Genomic DNA, 22,306 nt, shown 5'->3' on the forward strand with positions numbered 1-22,306 from the left:
CTTGCAACTTTCACTCTGCGTTTCCTGGGGTTCTAAACATAGAAGGCTCCAATTCTAATGTCTCTGGAGGGGAGCGTGTATTCAAAGCATGGCTCCATATCTACAGTCTTAACTTTAAAGTTGTTTTGGTTGGGAATGTACAGCAGAATCGCATGTGTTCAAACCCGGCTTTAGAGCTGAAAATAGGTTACGTCCCCATGTGTTTGTTATTTGCATTGATTAGTCCCCATTTATCCAAAAATATGACATGTCCCTTGTTCTGCTTGGATAGCTAGATTTCTGTTGTACAAGGTTCTCCTAGCAAGTGCCTTCTTAACCTGATTTCCCCCTCTATCAGTGTCTTAACAGTTTACTGAGGATTCTGAAGTGAAGAGAAACCAATATAAAGAACAGCACCTCCATATACTCCTGCTCCATACCACCTCCTGCCCCCATCCCCGCTAGGCTGGTTTCTTCCAGTCTCCAAAGTCAGGAAGCAAAAGAGGTCCAAATGAAGACAAAGCAACTATTAGTCCAGCCAACCTGAGCAGGTGCCTTACGGCTGCCATGAGAAACAGAAAGGAGAAAGCTTTACCTGTTTCAATATCATCTATGGAGCCCAACCCATTGGAAGTCATCTGTAAGGCAGGGAGGAGGAGAAGAACTCATCACTACAAAGACATCTTTTGAAAGGTGTTAGTGCTTCACAGCCCCAAATCTCCCCTCCCAAATATCTTCAGTGCAGTCTGCTGCTGCTTCCCTCCTCTCCCCCCACCCCCGCCCCCACCTTTCAGTGCTGGAACCATTAAACTGATGTACTGTTAGACCACTATTCCTCCAAGCCTGGTATTTCACCTTCAGCAGTGACCAAAACCTGTATTCCTCTGAAGTGATAAACCCCCATAATACCCGACCTTCTCAGTAATTCTGCACATGGGATTTCATGTGGGTGAGAATATTCCTTCCTGATTCCCAGAGCCAATCAGCTAGCCCCACAAAGCATGAGATCTGATTAGCCTTATCTTACATAACTAGCCTTTCTTAGCTTACATATCTTTCCATTTACTAACCACTAATTTTTACAGCAAGACTAAAAACAGGAAAAGGTTCCCACCAAAACAACTGCTGACTGTGAGCCCTAGGCAAAGAATAAATGAGCAACTTTATAGAAGTCTGAATGCTGCTGCTGGAAATAAATTTTCCTAATAATTGTATTAGGCCTACCATGACTCCGTTTCCACACAAACATTCCTGTGTTAGTCCAAAGGCCACTTGGTGTTGGTTATATCCAAAATACAAAGATAAGCAAATATACCTATATTCTATACGCCAGCAACAATACAGTTCTAAGTATTTTGGCCAAACAGGCTCCAGTTCGGGAGACACCATCCCATCATGGCATCACTCTGACAAAGAACCCCCAGAAAACCTTGCCTTATATGCACTCTAACAAACAAGTGATATCATTGCTGGTTACCGGACCTTGGCTAAGGTCAGATGAAGCAGCTTAGAGCCGAGCTTTATCCTCTGCCCTGGTCGAGACAAGATTAATGACTGGGAACCTCTTTCCTCGAGGTTTTCTTATCTCCTCATTTTACCATATTTTGCTCTCCTTACTAAACTAAGCATTTCTCTATAATCAACTCAACCAATTATTTACTGCACCTGGTACCCAAATAATAATATTTTTAAAATTTCTATGACCTCAGCCCAAACCTTAAATAAGATAACACTAGTATTTTAAGGGTCACCACAAGTTTAACACAAACAACTCATCCTTCTCATAATCTGACTCTTTTTAAAATCACAGGCTTTGGACCTATTCCTTATGCTAAGATCCAAACTCAAGTTAAAACCACAGTTCACCCTGGTCTAATGTGAGCCTATATTCCAACAGTGCAAACACATTTTTCTTCCTGCTTTCAGTTAAAAATGATAGACACCAGCACAACAAATATTTGAGATTACACATTTGTAACTCCATCAGTTACAACTTCAGTTTTTGCAGTGTTCTAATTTTCCATAAAAGGGAAAATTTTCAATGGAAGAAGATTATGGGTGGCTACAAGAAATGATCTTAGGCCGATTCTCACTGCTAGACAGATATTAAGGCAAGTCACTCATCAACATAAACTTCAAATTGTATTGCTCTAGTATCTTTTAAGGGGTTTTTAGGTTCATTAAAAAGGGACAATGTCAAATAGTGCTAGGTCCCAAATTTAAGAGCCTAAAATGATTGGCAAATATTTTTTTTTAAATATGAAGCGTTTTAGTGAAATCTCTTAAAAACCAGCAATGAAATCAGTGATCTGATTATTTTTCATTCTGTGTTTGTACAGTGCCTAGCATAATGGTGTCCTGTCCATGACTGGAGCTCCTAGGTGCTACGGCGATACAAAAGAGTAAATAATAAATTAAGCAATGTTTAAATTTGCATGCTTCACTCAGCTTGGACAGTGAAATCCTCCAGTCTAGTTTCATTTTATAAGTTTCTTCATCTGTTTCATTTCCTGGTTCTTGCATATTAGCACTTTGTAATTGTACCAGAACCAGAGAGGGAAACAGAAAGTGAAGTCATCCAGTCTAGATAAGTGAAATGTAAGCTTTGACAGTGAAAAGCAAAATTAGATTAAGAATTTTTCTGCTTTAATAATGTTATCAGCACTGCTGCAATGGAAATATTTAAAAAATAAATGATTTTCTTGATACTGTTCCTTGAAAAGGGAAAAATAGATAAACACTGATCTTTTACTCCTAAAAGATGGTAATAAACTTGCATGAAATAAAATATAGAAACTCTCATGTAAAATAACGTATGGACATTGAGAATGTCAGACAGGAACTGTACCTGATTTGCTAAGCTGGCTGATGTGCCATTACTGAGTAGAGAGAAAGTTTCCAATTCCTGCTGCAAGGAAGAGAGAGATTTCATGACACAGGGATTCCTTGAACTCCTGCAAATTAGGTAGTGACTGATTGGATCTTGTCAGCCACTGCTATCCAACGGTACACTTCCCTATCAGGCATTCTCTACAACCACAAACCATAGGGAGAGAAATCAGGACCACCTGCTTTTCCTTAGTGTGCACCAATCATCCCAAAATTCATGTGATTGTACCTGAAGCCTGTTGCTTGCAGGATTATGAAAGAGCCCCAGATTCAGTCCAGCCATCCTGGTGCAAAATGCACATCGATGCAATATCCCAATGTGAAAACACCCCTGTACAATGCTGCATCATGAGATGGTAAGTTTGAACCCCACCCCACGACAGACACATTCAGCCTTGTCATTTAAAAAATTAGTTGTGGAGTGCATTAAAGCACTGGAATGAAAAACAGAAGCTAGAGTAAACTGCAGCAAAATGCTACTAAAAAGGTTTCAATTAATTAAAAAAGGGAGTCTTGTGTTTTGCTTGCATAGACACAGTTTAGACTCATCTGCGGAGTAACGAGGTAGAGGGAAAAGTGCAGAGGGCCAATGGACTGAGTAAGTATGAAAAGTATTTCAGGGAAAGTTTCCCTTCTCTCAAGATTCAATAATTACAACATTTTTAGAGCTCTAGCAAGTGGAGGATTTTCCTCTAATCCAACAACACTTGCAAAACATGCAGAGCTTACATTTATATAGCATCCGTTACCCAAAAGCACTTTACCAACTACTACAAATCACTTCACTTGGCACTGAAATGCAGCCACTTCTCAGCTGGAATGTGCCAGCTGTTTAACACTGCACAGCAAGATTACACAAGAGTTAGAGACAGGAACTGAAGAAGAATGTTGCATCTAAATAAAACCACAGAGAGGAATTTGAGGGACACAGAATATCAATCACTCAAGCTGGAGTTCAGCCAGGGCCTTGGGGCTAATATTTCTATTCTTGAGAAATGTGTCACAGGAGCGTCAGTGACCAGAAGTAGTTTTGCCTTATCTAAAGGACACTCCCATCTGTAGCTCAGCACCCCTTAGCACAACCCTAGGGCGTACGTTTCATTCTGATAAACAGAAGAATGCTCCATTTTGAACCACCACATCCATTTATTGCAGCACTAGGGTTTTCCTTAGAGCAGTGGTTCTCAAACTTCATTGCACTGTGACCCCCCTTCTGACAAAAAAAATAAAAAAAAGTTACTACACGACCCCAGGAAGGGGGGACCGAAGCCTGAGCCTGCCCAACCCCTGCCATCCTGGGTAATCTAAGCCACACTGCCCAAGGCTGAAGCCCTCAGGCTTCGGCCCCTTGCCCCAGCAAGTCTAAGCCAGCTTGGCGACCCCATTAAAATGGGGTCACAACCCACTTTGGGGTCCCGACCCCCAGTTTGAGAACTGCTGCCTTAGCGCTATCCCCTCAAACAACATCCAGGCTTCATTCTGCTTAGCTTGGGATATATGAGATTGCACACCAAGCCAAGATGCTTATGGCTCCAAGCCAGAAATGCACCTGCAGGGGTGCTGCAGGCCAGGACTGAAGAATGACTGGCAGATCTGGGAGTGGGGGCATTCCCAGGAGTGGAATAGCAGGAGGTGCTGAAGGCTGTACCTATGGCAATGCAGACGTTCAGAATCAGTAGCCTTTAAAGAAACATATCAGTGGAATCCAAGGGACAGTCTAGAAAGAGTCATACCTGAGGCCTCTTATATGCTTTCCGAACCCTTAAACCCAGCTTCTGTGCGAGCTCCTGACCAAGCTGCGTAACGCTCTCATCCTAGAGAAAATGTAATTCAAGGACATTGTCATTTTAAAGCATGTGGTTTTATTTTACTGCATATACAATAATCAACCAGAAACAGACCACAAGTTATACAAACAGACCACAAGTTACAGCTACACAGACTGAATTACATGCTAGTATTCTTATTGATATGCAAGACGAGAGGTAGCCAATTGCCCGACTCCATTCCAGGAGAGGCTGTGCAGATCTAAGACATCAGTCATTCAGCCCTGCAGAGATACAAAGCTGCGGAAATGGAGAGGCAATATCCTCTCTCCAACAAAGTATCGAGTCTCCAAATGCAGGGCTAGTGATCCTTATTGACACGATGGCCCCACCTTCAACCCTGCTTGCCCCCTCCAATCCCAGGATCTGGGTGGGAACACTGGTTCCGAGACACCTTTGACCTTCCCCACCCTCTGCTGCACTGAGCTCTGCTAATGATTTAGCTCATCACGTCCAGTCTGTGCTCACTTTCTCAGTTTCTCTCTTTAAAAAAGTTCCCAATTTACACAACACATAGATGCTACTTCCTGGAACTACACAAGCCACAACGTAAATTCAGCCAATCACTGCCCCTCTCTCCTGTTAAAGTCCTATTAACCCACAGCACTAGGTCACTCCGAGCATCCACTCCTGCTCCCATGTTGCTCAACACCTTTGGAGGGTGGCCCATGACCACACTGCATCCCCCACCACAGTTCCATTCTCTCTTCCTTCAGCTCTTTCATCTCCCTGGCCAAACAAAAACAGGCTTCCTTCCTCACTGAGTCCCACAAGCACAATCCCCAACACTTATTTTCACCCTCTGACTGCCTCCTTCAGCCTCCTGTTCCCCATCCTTTCTTCCCTCCTTGCAAAGTATTTGGTGAACTTTGTCACAGGGAAAAAAATCAACTAAATCCTATATGATTCGCCCCCTGCCTCGTTCCCTTGAAACATCTTCTCCCTCATCACCAAACTTTGAAGTCTGCCACCTTCTCTCCACCACTAACCCCTCCACCTGCCCCGGCGAGTCCACTGCTGCCTGGCTCTTTACCTACGTTGCCCCCATGCTCCTCCCCTGCCTCCCCCTCCTTCTCAACCTCTCCCTCACGATACTAGTATGCCCTATTTTTCCCTCTCTTTAGAGCACCATCCTTCAACCGGACCTATTTCTCCAACTACTGCCCTGTCGCCATCCTCACCGTCTCTGAACTCACTGAGCACAATCTAAAACCAACGTGTTTACTTCCTCTCCTCTAGCTCTGTCTTGGACCCCTTCCAATCTGGCCCCCACCTCTCCTCTCTACTGAAACTGCTCTCGCTAGTGTCTCCAACAACCTCTTCCTGGCCAAACCTCAGGGCCTCCAACTCTGTGCCGCTTTTGACACGGTCCATTTCCCTCCCCTTCTTGACATCTTATCCTCTCTGGGTTTTCAAGATGCCACTGTCTCCTGGTTCTCCTTCTACCTCTCTGTCCATTCCCTCAGCTTCTCTTTCACTGGGACCACCTCCTCCCCCCTCTCCCACTCCTGGTGGGGGCTCCCCAGGCCTCTGTCCATGGCCCAGAGACAGGATGTAAAGTGAGGACAGCACAGGGCCAGCTTGTCTGCTTATTGACCTGTTTTCTTCTGTCCAACTCCGCTTCCCAACCTGTCTGTGACATCTCCTTTTGGATGTCCCAGCGTCAGTTAAATAGATGTGGTCAAAACTGAACTTCTCTCCCCTCCCAAACCTCCTCCACTTTCCCATCCTTATCTCTGTCAAACAGACCACCCTGTCATTGTCACACACCCCTGTCATTGTCATTCGGGCCTGCAATTTGAGGGTTTCTTTTTTACCCTCCCACTCCGCTGCCACTAATACTCAAGCCATAGCCAAATCCTGCTACTGCTTCCTCCTTAACAGCTCCTTTGTTTTCCCATTTCCCACAGTAAAAACCTCCATTCAAGCCCTCATTACATCCCATCTCGACTACTGCCGCACACTCCTCTCTGATGTTCCAAACACATGCATTGCTCCCTTCAATCCATACATAATACCGCTGCTAAAATCATCTCCTTTACTCAATCTGTTTAGTCTCTTCCCTCTTCAGATTCCTCTACCAGCTGCCCATAAGCTATTATAGCAAATTCAATCTGCAGGTCACCACCTTTAAGGCTCTAGGGGACTCTGCCCTGCCCCAATTATCCTCCCTTCTCAAACTCTGTTTCCCCTGTCAGTCTATCCCACAAATGCCTCCTTGGCCCCCTATACATGGGCCCAGCTCTCTGACCTTAGCCACAAGGCCCCTACTCTGTCCACATTTAAGTGTCTCTTAAAGACCCACTTCTGCCATGCTGCCTACACTGAATCTAATGATTTATTTAAACAATTTAAAGAATACCCATACTAAATGCCCTAAAAATTCCTTAACATTACAACAACGAGGAACACACAGAAGCATTAAATACTATATAGCACCACAGTATTATTTACATTATAAGCTCTTTGGGGGATAGAACTTTGTCAAGTAGGTGCACAGGGCCTAGCACAATGGTGCCCTGATCCATGATGCTACAGCGATACAAATAAAATCAATATCATTGTCATAGTGGTAATGTATTAACCACACAAGCCAGCAGCAGGAAATAGCAGAACCAGGTACCAAATTAACTCAGTCAATCACTTGAAGTCTTTAGATAGTCTATAGCTCAAACAGGAGATACGGGATTGATGCAGGAATTCCTGGTGAAGCTCTCTGGCCTGGGTTATACAGGAGGCCAGACTAGATGGTTACAACAGTCCCTTTCTGGCCTCAAAATCTAGGACATCAAAGCAACATTACAGAATCCCAGAAATGTGGGGACTTTGAGAGGTCATCTAGTCCAGCCCCCTGCACTGAGACAGGACCAAGTAAACTTAGACCATCCCTGACAGCTGTTTGTCCAACCTGTTCTTAACAACCATCAGTGATAGGCTTCCAAGGGATGGAATCCCCATTCCAGAGCTTTACTATCCTTATAGTTAGGAAAAACTTTTTAATATCTAACCTAAATCTCCCTGGCCGCAGATTAAGTCCATTACTTCTTGTCCTACCTTCGGAGGACAATCAATCACAGTCCCCTTTATAACAGGCCTTAACATATCTGAGGAGTGTTATCAGGTCCCCCCTCAGTCTCCTCTTCTCATGACTAAACATGCCCTGTTGTTTTTTAACCTTTTCTCATAGAAAACCTGACCTAAACCTTTTATCATTTTTTGCTGATCTCCTTTGGACTGTCTCCAGTTTGTCCACATCTTCCCTAAAGTGTGGCATCCAGAACTGGACACAGTACTGCAGCTGAGGCCTCATCTGTGCCAAGCAAAGCGGAACAGTTATCTCCAGTGTCTTACATATGGCACTTCTGTTAATATACCCATATTAAAGCCCCTTTCACACACTGACACCTCTCACCCCTGAGAAACACTGGCCCCTGAGGACCTGAACTCTGCTCTTATTAGGTAAAACAACTGCTATTTATCACTTAAAACATATGGTGCTCTACTGAGACTCAAGGCATTAGGAATAGGGTATTAAGGGTATGCCTGCACTAGAAACTTAAGTCGACCTACATTAGGTCGACTTGCACCACTGCAGTAATTACTGCGCTGGCTGTGTGTCCACACTACCCTCCTTGGGTTGGTGGCACACATCCTCACAATGAGCACTTCCACCGACCTAAGAGGGGCAGTGTGGAGAGATGAAAGCCCAGTCTCTCAGCTCCACTTGCAACTTCCTGCCCGGAGCCCAGCTGCCCCACAGGCTCCTGGACTCCAAGTGGGCCGACTGGGGCTTCTCGCCTCCCCGTTCCTGGACGGAACGAGAAGCCATCTGGGGCTTCTCGCCTCTGGGGAGTGGGATCCAGCTGTCCCGGCTTCTTGCCCCGCCTCAGGAGCCAGGAAGTCTTGTCAATTTCACAGCTACAACAGGGAGCCATGAAATTGACAAGACTGCCAACATTTCCAGTCCAGAGATGAGCTGCTGCCTGGGCTTCTCCCTGGTTCCCAGCTGGGAGCAGGATCCATTCTTGCCCCTGCTCTCCTGCCATGAAACTGACAAGACAGCCAGCAGCTGACGTAAGTAACACAGTGTCTTCACAGTCACCACAGTTATGTGGTGTCCTAACTACACCGACATAAGCTCTAAGCCTCTCGTGGAGGTGGAGTTATGTCGTCAGTGTAGTAGGGCACTTACATTGACGGGAGCAAGGCTGTAGTGTAGACACTGACATAATTAGGCCAACATAAGCTGTTCTATGTCAATGTAAACTGTGTAGTGTAGACCAGGCATGAGTCTCTCTCTCTTCCATGTCTCCAGTTCCCATCTGTCCTGGACTGGTAGTGACTGACAGTCATTCCCACCCGATAGCTGTTCCAACATGAACATGAAGTGAGTTGATCTCAGCTCAGTTCCAACTGGGACAGGCTTTCACATCACAAAGCCATCTCAACTGGAACGAGGTGGCCCTTTTGTGGGCAGCCTCAGCAGAGATTACTTGGGCTGACAAGGACATGGAGTCAGAACTCCCCAAGAGATGAGATTACTGGGAACGGGTGCATCATATAGAACAGCCAGCTTCTCTCTTCCACTACCATCACCATTCACACCGCACTGGATTGCGGGAAAGGAAAGACGGAAAAGTGCCTGAGAGGTTGGGATAGACATGCATGTCACACACTTACATGTGGGAGGGACAGCAGGCAGCGGCTATTACATTCATACGCCTCCTTGTGCCTCCCTAGCTCATTTAAGGAGCGGGCTTTGCGGAAGAGGGCACGGATGTTCTCCTTGTCAAGCATCAAAGCCTTCTCACTGTCTTCCAATGCCTTCTCGTACAAGCCCTGCATGAGAAGAAAGAGACCACCTGAGCAGGCAATGGTGTGTCACACACTGGAATCCACCTCCTCTCCCCACTTGAAAGTTCTGCCCAACCATTTACTGCAGTTCACTGGAAACATGTCATCAAAACCCATGAATATAAAAGCAATTGGAGATTAGATACAATTACACACAACACACCAAACTGCATTAAAAGATTATAAAGGTTGCAGAGTCAAGCACTCAAAAGTTAGGAAATGCCAGAATTAAGGGTGTCTGTGTGATCTTAATTCAGCCCCTTCTGTGTATACAGTAGTCTTTCGTGATCCCAAACTACTTTTTCCACAGGACCCCTGCACCATTCAGTGCACAGGATGGCCCTGCTCTAGGAATGAATAAGGGTTGTGTAGTGAAGGGGCCTATTGTATGTAGGACTCCTGCTCCACGTGTTGGGGGAGTTGGAAGGTGTTGGAAGAGGCCGGCAATCGAAGGAAGGGAAAGGATGGTCTCATGGTTAAGACAGGTGAATGCTGCCCTAGAGAATGGGATTCTAGCCCTGCCTCTGCCAATGAGTTCTTATGTGATGCCGGGCAACTCACTTAAACCAGACTTTTTACAGGTGGTCACTACTTATGTGTTCCTCATTTTCTTGGTGCCTGAGACCCTGGGGTCCATTTTGGAGAAGTGCTGAGCTGCAACTGAACACAATGGGAACCCTGATCTGAACATTAAAAGTGCTATGTAATGCTGAGTACTCTGAAAAAAATCAGATCCTAGGCATCTCAAATTTGGCACCCAAATTAATAGAACTTTTTACTTTAATCATTGTGCCTCAGTTCCCCATCTGTAAAACTGAGATAACCCCCCTCCGCCCATCTTACAGGGGTGTGTTGTGAGAATAAATTAATTAACGGTTGTGAAGGACTCAGATACTATACTTATGAGTGCCATAGAATAGCCTATGAGGAAATTAACAACTCTGTCTTCAGAGCAGAGTTTGACTAGTGTACATTAAAATAAGGCCTGGGGCCTCACTCTGTCCAATGAGGAGAAAACAATATATTGACTAGCCGCTCATTCAGTAACCACTGCCTGTTCTGTGCACCATACACACTGAATGAGGCAGGAGTTGTGTGGAAAAATTAGTATGCAAACATGTAACTAGAGACTGCCTCATAATGCCAGGCACACGGGGGCCAAATTAAGATCACACAAGCAACCATAAGTCAGGCATTTCTTAACTTTTGAATGCTTGACTTTACCACTTAATGATGGTTTTTTTTTTTTTTAACATGTGTGTGTGTAATTTCCTAGGTTTAAAAAAGGCAAATCAAATACTATCATGTGGCATCATATTGATAAATTTTTAACAGTGAGGGTAATTAACCTCTGGAACAATTTACCAAGGATCATGGATTCTCCATCACTGAGCATTTTTAAAACATGATTTGATTTTTTTCCAAAGATATGCTCTAGTTCAAATAGAGTTACTTTGGGGGATTTTTACAGCCTATGTTATTCAGGAAGTCAGACTGGATGATCACAGTGGATCCTTCTGAGCTTGATATCTAAGGGTCATCAGCAGAGTTGGAACCTTTAGATTTATATCACAGACCTCTGCCACTTGAGCTAGTGGAGTAACTGACAGCAGAAGTAGGTTGTCATCCTCTTTGTGTACCAGCACTACAAGGAGATGAGACAGTCAGTGGATTTCACAGATATTTGCTGACAGCAGAGGAATGCTGAGACTCAGGAATCCTACGTTCCATTTCAGGCTCTGGAGGGGAGTATTATCTAACAAGCACAGACTTTTCCACCCACTTCCTCCAAGCTTAACCCCCTTCTGCCCCTGGCCCCTCCAGCCCACACCTGGCCCAGTCCCGTCTCTTTCTCACCCCTGGTTCCTCATCCCAGTCCCATTCTCTGCATACCTAGCCAGTCCCAGTCTCCACTCCTCATGCTTCTCATCCCAACCTCCTTGCCCAGCCAGTGCTAGTCTCTCCCATTGGACTCCTTGTCTCAGTCCCCCCCAACTTTCAATCTCCCCCCACCCCTGCTCAACCAATCCCAGAGCCCCCCTAGATCACTGTCCCTAGTCTCCTTGCTGAAAGAGTCTTAGTTCCCCCTCCAAGATCCTCATCCGGTCTCTCCCACATGCTGGCCTCCAGTCATTCCCACCCATGTTCCAGTCTCCCACCCCAAATTCCTAGACTAATCACAGCATCATCCCCCACAAGCTTCTTGTTCCAGTCTCTTTACCCAGCCAATCTTGGTTCTCCCATTGCACTTTGGCTCCTTGTCAGATCGGTCTCCTCTCCTCACACAGCTACTTCCCCCTCAACCCACTAGTTCACAGTTCCAGTCTACTTGCACAGCCAGTACTAGTGTCTCTCTATCCCAATTTCCAGTCCCAGTTTCCTTCTCCCACCTCACCTGCCTGCAGTCCCAGTCTCCCTCCCATCAGGCTCCTTGTCCCAATCTATTCTCCCTTCCCCACCCCAGGTCGGGCTGTTGTCCCCTCTGTATTTGAATCAGTCAGCTTCTTCCACACTGCATGGGCCCAGCAAAGAGGGTTCACTGTTAGCACAGGAGAGACAGGCCCCTTGCTCCAGTGCCTGGCTCCAGACTAGCTCATAGCATCAAGGAGCAGTAACTACAGGTAAAATCCTGCTCAGCCCTAGGCTAGAGCAAGCTCAGTGCCCACAGAACCTTTGGGAATTTTGTTACAACGTTTCAGCATGTCTCAGTTGGGTATGTGCAAACTTACAATTTTTCAAAGGCTTAAAACTGGGCTAGATTTTCCAAGAGATGGCAAAAGACACCTCCCTGTCACAAAGGCTATCTCGCTGCCAAATTTAAGTCCCCGCTCCAAAGCACAAGGGAGCAAGAGCATCTTAAAGAAAAGCGTGTCAGAAATTTTGAACATGGGCAAAACATAATTTTTCCCCTCGCCTTGTTCTCGGAAACAGCTGCACCCTTTGATCTGAAGTTTTCCCAAAACATTCAGCCAAAGGCAGACACCCAGTGTGGAAAATTTCAGCTTGAACAGTTAGTCTGGCAAAGTTATAAGCAACTTGAAACAGGATCTTATAACGGGATGGAAGCAACCTTAATAATAGAGGGTGCCTACCAGTCCCACACCTATAACAACTTTGAAATGGGCATCTGAAGGGAAGAAATCCTACTGGTTGACTGAAACCTCTACTGCAAGAGTATCTGGTATGACCACATTGGGATCCTGGAAGGGTAACGTTTAAAACCAGTTAGACAGGAATATAGAATATACTACCATACCAGATCACAGCACTGATCCATCTAGTACAATATCCTGCCATACCAGTTCAAATAAATAAATAGTCCACCCAATCCAGCATCCTTTCGCTTACCATACCAGCTTTGACCACTGATCTATTTAGTTCAAGAGCTTATCTCCACCAATGCTTGATACTTCAGAAGAAGGTGGCCCTGTAGCCAGGGGATAAGAAGAGAACATTTCTCCACAACTGCCTCCATTTTTCATCTTATCTCCAGAGACACTGCAGCTAATAACCCTTTTCTTGACCTGTAATGTTTTATTAAATCTGTCTTTAGGAGAAGGAGTTATAATGGATGCCAGCAATTTAACTAGGAGTGGACCAGGGGCTCATGGCATACTTTGCTGAGAGACTTATGAAGTTAGGGCTAGTAGAAATTTTTTCATCTGATTTGGGATGGGGGGGAGGTGTTGACAGAAAATTAGGTTTTCACAAAACAAAACTTTTGCAAAATGTCCTATTTCCACAGAAAACTAATGTTTCCCATTGAACAATTGAACATTTGAAAACTAAAATATTTATTTGTTTTTCATACAAAAAATGAAATATTTTAGTTCTGAAATGCCTCACGGAAGCGGTAGTTTGGGTACCACATGTTCCTATACTCCTCTCTAGGTTGAGTTCCCAGGCAGACTTCACCTTCCATGACTCATTGTGATCATGACACTACCATGATGCACCACCTCCACTTACCAAGAGGGGAGACTGAGGTGTATTATGGGAGATGTAGTCTGACCAGGGAACCTGGTGTATAGAGAATGAGGCCCTTGAACTACAGCTCCCAGGAGGTACTACTGCAGCATTTCAGAATGAACATATTTCAGTTTTTGGTTGAAATATTTCAAATTCAAAATTTTCTATGGAAACCCCCCCACCCACCATGTTCATACCAGATCTAGATTAAATGTATTTTCCTCAAGCGCAGGAGAAAGAATAATTTACAGAGCAACGCTCCCCAAGATTGCATCATCATCATGAAATACCTGAAGGAACTGGCCCTTTATAGTTCAGAACTCCACAGCACCTCAACCTCTCCCACAGCACTGTGATCTATATTAGTGCACTCTCAAGGCCTGTAAGGGCACCTCCTCATGTATTCTGTCTTTATCTTGTGACACCTATGTCATAATGAGAAGAGTTCCGAGTTTTCTGCATTCCTCCTCCCATGCTGGAGGCAGGAAGAGTGGATGGGATCAGTCCAAACCCCCATCCTATGCATGGCCATCTGTTGGGTCTCCCCACTTCCTGAGGTTTTTTGTCCAGTTCTTGGGAATGGCTCTGGTAGGTGCTCACCATGGCAAAGTAGCAAGCAGCCCGGTTGACGTGCAGCTTACATAGGAGCTCCACTGGGATGGTCACCTCGTCCGAGGCTGCATAGTCCGCCACGTTCAGCCCTTCTACGTACTGCACCAGTGCCAGCTTGAAGTCCTTCTCCCGGAACAGGTCATTCCCCTCTGCAAAAAGGTTCCGCACCAGCTTCTGTAAAAAGGCCTGGGTGGAGAGAGAATATAAACAGAGTGGAGTAGAAATTCATAGATTCCGTGGCCAGAACAGGTCACTGTGATCATCCAGTCTGACCTCCTGTACAACATGCCCAAAAACTGAGAGGGGTTTCCCCAACCCCTCATTCACCTTCACGTGTTTCCTCAAGTCAAGTCCTCCTGTCAAGAAATTAATTCCCCATCCTCAAATTCCATCTGTCACCTAGCGGGGAGGCTAATTCAACCAAATCTCCTTCCCTCTTAAGGCTAAGTGCCGTCATCCAAATTCCCTCTCTCTTAGATGTTAACTCCTCCCAGTATTCTCCCCCTTAAAGATCTTCCACTATAGACAAATGGCACTAGACCACTCCCACACATAACTAGCCCCTCTTGGCTCTCAAATGCAAGGACATTAATTTATAACATCTGTGCAAGAGGGCAACACGTATTGACCGAAAGCTACCATTATGTGGTTTCAAACGCCTTCAGAAAAACAAATCTTAAATTACCTCATAATCTTCTTGGCTTAGGGGTAATGTGGACCTGAAGAGAAGAAGAGGAAGGTTTCATGAAACATGGATCTGTGCAAGCACATGCATCTCCCTCAACTAAAGAGGCAGTCTTTCTGGCTCTGTGTTATGGATCTCATTATGCATTTACTATCGATTACTTGTACTGCTGTTATGCCAAGAAGGCCAGTTAGAGATCAGTGCACCACCGAGCTAAGCACCGGACACACACAACAAGAGATGGTCACTGCCCCAAAGAGTTTACAATCTGACTAATTTAGGAGACTGCATTTTCATGGCTATTCCCTATGCAAACCAGCTGCTCTGGGGGCTGCATTCAGACAGCCAGGTTTCAATCTGTGATCCAAACAGATATTGTCATGATAAAATGTTTTTATAAAACAACATCAATTTTTAAGAGAATTTGGCACCAGTGAAAGATGTTGGATCGGTAGTCTCAGAACGCTGAATTCCTCTGTTTAGCAACAGAACAAGTAAGGCCAGAGCACAGCAAGCTTCTTCCACGCTTCCCCCTGACAAAGGGTCTAAACCAGAGGTTTTCAGGACAAAATATTTGGTGGCCTCTCTCACACTTTTTCCTAAAATACTTAATTAGCTTTAGGAAAACCAAATAAATATGCACATATACACATCCAAATCATTGTAATTTATTTATTGCTAGCTAGTAAGTCTGTTGTGAAAAGTGATATTAACATACATACAAGTATCACTTTTCACAGCAGACCTATTCAGCCCTGGCAAGCCAGAGACTGATTAATCCCTGGATGGGGGGGCCAAGGAAGGCAGCGGGGGGGCTAGAGCCTGAAGCCCAGCTGCCGGAGTCTGGGGCCTACTGCTGCACAGCTGGAGCCTGGAACTGGAATCTTAAGCCCCTCACCCACCCCACCTCCCCAGGGCTGAACCCCAAAGCCTGAGCTCCACCATCCCTGGGAACGTGGAGAACTGCTCCTCCAGTGTTTTGTCCCAGGTATCTCCAAAGGGGGGCAGGGCCCAACCCCTGCTGGCGGCCCCAGCAACCAACACCAAGGCAGGGCATCCAGGAGCAACAGGGTGGGGGAGTGGCCGCTACTTTGCCTCCCCCCCCCACCCCACCCCCACCCCAAGCCCAGGAGGCTGTGGCCGCAAGAAAAGTTCCTAGTGGGAACTCTGATCTAAACCCTCCCCAGGGGTGAGCACCTCACAGGAGCTCTGGCTCCATAGGCCATCAATCCTTGCCTTTTCTGCAGAGACCACCAGCCAGGGGGCCAGTAGTGCTGGGTGGCTAATGTGGTGAGAATACATGTCCCACAACAGGACTGAGATTATGCCATTTCATACGGACCAAACAGCAATCTGACAGTAAGGACTTTTGGTCACTCTCAAGATCGGACCAGACTAGAACAAGTGACCCAGAGGTGAAAGACTCCATATCCCAAACCCAATCCTTAGATCATCCAGTCACCTTCAATAAAAAGTGTCTTTTGTTTAACCATCACAGGATAACCCATGTTCCCTCCCCTTGATCAACGCACCAAAGCCCAGATCCACAGTGTTTCTTTTCTTCAGGGAAGAGAATGCCAAGGCCCCCAAAAAGCCCATAATTTCCCCCATACCTTTCTAACCCCTGTCCACCCTTGGAACACTACATCATAATCATCTCATTAGCCAGATACACCGGACTCTCTTCTAGAGCTCATCAGTTATTGCGCCTTAAAATTAGCCAGAAGAATTTGCATGGACTTCATAAGTAAAGTGGGGGCGGGGGAATCATCAGGCCACTAAAATTTGAAAGCCCCTCCTCCGCAGTGATCCCTCGAACCAAGCCATTAAATGAAAACTTACACTGCTCCAAGATTCAGGAATACTACTTCACATTTCTTCAGCACTTTCCAGATGAGGATCTCAAGGCACTTTAGAAATATGAACAAATTAAGCCTCACAACTTCCCCTGTGAAGCAGGAAAGCATCATTAGCCCCCCATACTGAGTCTGGCAGAACTAGGGCCAAAATAGCACTGTAAGGCCAAGGCACCAGCGATGGTTTTAAAGTCCTATATCTCACAAATTGATCCATTGGAAGTACAAATACATATTACATGCTATTGGAGAACTAGCCCTCTCAGCTTTCCATTACACCAACACAATTCTCATTCCCACCTTGCTTCTCTCTTACACACACTGGAATTTTGACCTGAGTTTACAGCATTTGCTAACTCAACTGTTGGCGAAAGAATACAAAGCTGTATTCCACGTAAAAGCAACTAAGACTCCTAGCTTCCAAACACTGTACAAACTTTCATCTCAAACTCTAGCAGTCCATGGATAGTCACATAAGAATGGTCTGGAAATTAAATCCCAGGACTGGCAGTTAAGGGATCGGAATTCTTTTTCTGACATTTGGCACCTCTTCTGCCTTGGTTTCCTCATATCTCAAATGGAGATACTACTACTTACTTATCTCACTGAGGGAGTGAAAGGCTTAAATTATCAATGCTTGACCAATGCTTTGAAATCCTCAGATGGAAGGCTTTGAAGAAGTGCAGAGCATTACTATTATTATTACTACTGCTACACTGGCTATTAAGATCACATTGGAATGCCAGTAGTGGGCAAAACCAAGATGGGAATTGGAATGACGTGATTTTAAGTTTGGATATCTTGCAGGACTAGCAACACTTGGAAGGATCAGGATAAATGCTCTCTGGACCTTTCCGAGCATCAGCCCTGCACTAGTGAACAGAATGAAAAGAAAATGTTATTTCTCCGTATACCATATGTTGTAAGAACTATCTCCAAAGTCCAAAGAAAATAGCAGTGAACCTGCTGACTTACTGAATGAATTGAAGTCCCTTCTCTATTTCCTCTTTCCTTTTCTGTCTCTCCATTATAGCGCCTGCAGAGAGAAAAAGACAAAGCCAGTTATTACAGATCTTACTGTCAAAGTAGCAGTGCAGTATTTAAGCACTAGCAAAATGTTCCAGACTGCCTGCCTTACACACCAAAATATTTTATTTACCTACATCGTGGGAGGCAGCAGCAATGCAAACTTGCCACCCATGCATCTCCCCCCTCCCTATATGCCACAATGTTGATTTGCAGGAGACCATCCAATGGGGTGAAAAGGAATTCATTCCCACTGGCCCATTCAGTCCAAGCTCTCTGCTTAGATTGCCAACAAGAGTAGCATGTTGTCTGTGCATGCAATACATGCATGGCATTCCCCAGGACCAGCCATGCCTGCAAGAGGATTCCATCCAGTCCCCAAATGCACATGAAGAATAAAATGGCATCTTCTGCACAGCATGACCTTGTATGTACCGTACGTGCGAGGTCACGCCACATCAAGGATACAATTTTGCATGCAAGTGTAGAAGTGCCTGCCTGACTAAAAATGTCACGGTATGCCATTGGCCAGCAAGGAAGTCAATTAGTGAAAATTGTGATGGCAGATGTTCAATAGAAAATTAACTCAGACTTTCCCCCCACTAACTAATTTAATGCAGGCTACCAAGCCACCATCAGATGATAAGCAACTTTGATCACTACTTATCTGGGTTAGATTTTAACCTGGTGTAAGATGCGGGGTTCAGATACCATGGGAATATAGGTAAACTGCCTACAGTATTTGAGAGCATGTGAGCAGCTGAGGAATTGATTTGTGTGTTACAAATAAAAGTACAAGGATGAAACTGGGCAAAGAGAATTTCAGGCTGACTATTGGAAAATGTTTCCTAGCGGGGACACCTGTTAGACTATGGAATATTCTCCTAAGGAAAGTGGTGATAGCCCCATCATTTAACATGGAATGAACAGAGCCTAGGGGAAGACACTGTAGAGAACAATCCTTCATTGGCCAAGGATGGAAAAAGACCAGATCCATTCTCTTTCACCTATTTTCCATGACTCTATGAATGCAAGCAAGTTAACCATACAAAGGGGCCAATATTCCCCCTACCTTAGATTTGTGAGGAGTGAGACTTAGAAGGCCCTGTTCTCAACTGAAATGGGTTAGATTCAAACAGTTACATTTGCATTGTCCATCTGCTGCAGCTTTGGTGCAAAATCAGGAATAGCCCACTCGCCACACCCACACTGCTATCTTAGCAAGTGCATAGGAGTAGCAGAGAGAGATAGGAGGCACCCTGGAATTCTGTGCCAGGAGAGATCTGTTGAAGCCCACAGATCCACACTGACATAGAGAAGCCATGTTCATGAAAGGTGTTCAACCTGGTGCGCGGGGGAGGGGAAGAGGCAGATAAACAGAATGAGAGCAAAAACAGGGAAGTGAGGTGGAATTCAAGCCACCACGTTCTTCAAGGCATGATTTATACTCCCAGTCTAGGGTTGCCACTGAAAAGGTTGGGGGGGGAGGGGTCACCCCTCCAAGTCCACACCAAAACTTCCAAGAGATATGGTCTACTTCTTATTTACATTAAGGCCATTTCCACCCATTTAAGTACTGTATTCTTTATATTAAAACTAGAACAGGTTGAAGGAGCCTTACAGTAAATGAGAATTAAACCCTTGATGTCTAAGCAAGAAATGGCAGCAGAATCTAACCATTATCATTATTGAAGCCCCTCACCGTGCTCTGCATTGTACATAGAGAAACAGAGAGAGGCATGGCCCCTACTCCAAGGAGTCTTTCCTTGGAAGACTGGATAGACACTAGTGCTCAGATATGTAACACACCAGGGATCAGGGGGTAAAGTGGGGCAGATAGTTTAAATCTCTTTGAGGATTCTCTTTACTAGGACCCGTGGAAGAAGGTCAGCTTTATAAGGGATCTGGATGAGGAGGGAGAATATGCCTGACGCAAATGAGGTGACTGTTCCAGGGGAAAGTGGAAGAAGATATGAAAGCTAGAGCTGGAGATGGCTACAAAGAGAGCAGTGAAACAGGAAGCTTGAACAGAACAAAAGGAGCCAGGGGGAGAGTAAGAAGAAATGCAGGCAGGTGCCGAACTGGGCAGGGCCTTGAAGGTGAGGTTGGGAAGCAGGTACCTGCCCCAAGTGATGGGAAGCCAGAGGTCAAGTTCAAAGAGAAGAATGGCATCATCCGAGCAACAAGTGGAAAAAGACAATTTTAGCATCAGCATTTGGGATGGACTGGAGGAAAGAACCAACGAGGCCAGAGAGGAGGCCACTGTAATGAACGAGGCAAGAGATTATCAATGTACAGACAAGGGCTTTTAGCAGAAGGGATGGAGGAGACCGGACGCATATCAGAGAGGTTGTAATAGTAGAACCAGGAGGATTTATCAACAACCTAGGTGTAGGGCAAGAGAGAGAGGAGATAAATGTAACAATGAAATTGTAAGGCTGGGATGATCAACCATGATAGAGAAGGGAAGGCTTGGAGAGGGGAGGATATGGACTTGAGTTTTGGCCAAAGCATTTGGTTTGTTGTCAGGAAGAGGTAGATTTAGGAATGATCCACATAGTTGAAGTGATGAGAAAGAAAAAGGTCACCCAAGGAGGAAGTAAAGAAGGAGACAAAGACCCCTAGCCAAAGAACCTTCGGGGACATGACAAAGAGAGGGAGAGGAAGTGGAGAAGCTACCACCAGAGACACTGAAGCAGCAACAAGAAAGGCTAGAAAGGCAAGAGAACACAGAATCACAAAAATCCAGAGAGGAAAGAATGTAGAGGAAGAGGGAGTTATTGGCCATATCAGATAGAACAGGGGTGGTCAAACTACGGCCCGGGGGCCGCATCCAGCCCTTCAGACATTTTAATCCGGCCCTCAAGAGCCTGCCAGGGAGCAGGGTCCAGGGCTTGTCCTACTCTGGCGCTCCAGCCGTGGAGCAGGGTCGTGGGCTTGCCTCTCTCTGCATGTGCCATGGTGCCACGTGGCTCCCGGAAGCAGTGGCATGTCCCCCCTTCGGCTCCTACACGTAGGGGCAGCCAGGGGGCTCTGCACGCTGCCCTTGCCCCAAGCACCGCCCCTGCAACTCCCATTGGCCTGGAACCATGGCCAATGGGAGCTGCAGGGGTGGCACCTGCGGATGGGGCAGTGCGCAGAGCTGCTTGCCTGCCCCTCTGAGTAGGAGCTGGAGGGGAACATGCCACTGCTTCTGGGAGCTCCTTGTGGGAAGCACCACCCGGAGCCTGCACCCCTGACCCCCTCTTGTGCCCCAACCCCCCGCCCTGATCCCCCTCCCGCCCTCTGAACCCCTCAGTCCCAGCCCAGAGCACCCCCCTGCACCCCCAACCCCAGAGCCCGCACCCCCAGTCAGACCTCCCTCCCTGAACCCCAACCCCCTGCCCAGCCCGGAGCCCCCTTCTGTACCCTGAACTCCTCATTTTTGGCCCTACCCAAGAGCCCACTCCCCAAGCTGGAGCCCTCACCCCCTCCTGCACCCCAACCCCCAATTTCGTGAGCATTCATGGCCCGCCATACAATTTCCATACCAAGATGTGGCCCTCGGGCCAAAGAGTTTGTTCTATCTCAGGGGTGGGCAAAGGATATGAAAATAAAGCAGTTGCCCATAGACTTGGCCCACTGGGGACCATGGTGAGAGCAATCAAACATTGGCAGGTCATTGCAAAGCTAGTGGCAACAAGCCAAAAAAATGCTGTGGCAGCGCTTTGAACTCCTGTTTACCCACACACCGAGTACAGCATGAGCAGCAGCTATGAAAGTTTCTTGTACACATCACCTAACCCAACCTCTGCCACTTGCATCAACCCTATTCTCAAGGGACCAGTAGGAGGAGTTGGCGGGGGAAGAGGACTTCAGCCTCCACTCTATTACATCCTTAGCCTTCCTGCCCAGACACCCCACGAAGTGGCCAAATGGGGGGTGGACGAAGGTTACAACAAGAACTGGACTAGGACTCCTGACCTATTTCACACGGAGAATGACTTTCAGTCACTACGAGGGCTGCAGGATTGTTACGGTGGTGACAATGTGACGGACACTGTGCCTTTTCAGACGGGAGTGAGGGGGCATTGACAACACACAGCAGCATCCTCCGTCCCAGCACAGCAACCCTAATCCTGGCCAGGTCTCAGGCACAGGGGGTGCAGAGCCGGCTTGCCCCATACTCACTCTGAAGCAGCAGCTCCTGTCCCACAGGGCTGGGTCTGGTTCCCTGCTCCAGGGTGTTGCAACCTGGGAAACAGAGCCACAGTGCCGCTCAGGTTTGGTCTGGCCGTCGCTCTGTCATGACTCATACCTCATGACTCCTATCCAGGACTTTACATGCCATTTCCCCTTAAACCCATGATTTTTACTAAATTTACTATGACTGCTCTGTGATTTTTGATTAAAAATGCCACAACAAATCTGCACCCCATGTCATTACTGACCAGAGGCCTGGTTGGAGCCACTGACTTTGCAGGGAAAAGGCTCCATAACTCTTCTCTGATCCCCCAGACTCACTCAGCTCCCCTTGGAGCTCATTTCAGATTTTCACCACCCCTGCTTCCCCCACACCCATCTAACCTGCCACACCCCACATACCTTCCCTCCAGAGCTCCTCACTTTGA

At 46.3% G+C, this 22,306-nt stretch overlaps 1 protein-coding gene across 5 annotated transcripts in view; it reads right to left on the minus strand.

The window, feature by feature from the left end:
- The window catches only part of ZC3H7B (zinc finger CCCH-type containing 7B), a 67,631-nt gene that overhangs the window by 42,090 nt on the left and 3,235 nt on the right, over nt 1-22,306 (minus strand). For 2 of the 5 annotated variants that reach the window (XM_054030857.1, XM_054030843.1), the window contains exons 2-8: nt 17,646-17,706; nt 14,815-14,848; nt 14,118-14,315; nt 9,375-9,533; nt 4,602-4,682; nt 2,828-2,884; nt 575-617 (exon numbers count right to left, since the gene is read on the minus strand). In XM_054030857.1, the coding sequence (XP_053886832.1) occupies nt 575-617; nt 2,828-2,884; nt 4,602-4,682; nt 9,375-9,533; nt 14,118-14,315; nt 14,815-14,848; nt 17,646-17,698 (625 nt within the window). In that variant the 5' untranslated portion in view covers nt 17,699-17,706. Of the gene's footprint in view, nt 1-574; nt 618-2,827; nt 2,888-4,601; nt 4,683-9,374; nt 9,534-14,117; nt 14,316-14,814; nt 14,849-17,645; nt 17,707-21,866; nt 21,930-22,306 lie in introns of all 5 variants that reach the window. The other 3 variants (XM_054030852.1, XM_054030825.1, XM_054030836.1) reach the window with 2 other exon arrangements.

Source organism: Malaclemys terrapin, chromosome 1, assembly GCF_027887155.1.
Source record: "Malaclemys terrapin pileata isolate rMalTer1 chromosome 1, rMalTer1.hap1, whole genome shotgun sequence".
NCBI lineage: Eukaryota > Metazoa > Chordata > Testudines > Emydidae > Malaclemys > Malaclemys terrapin.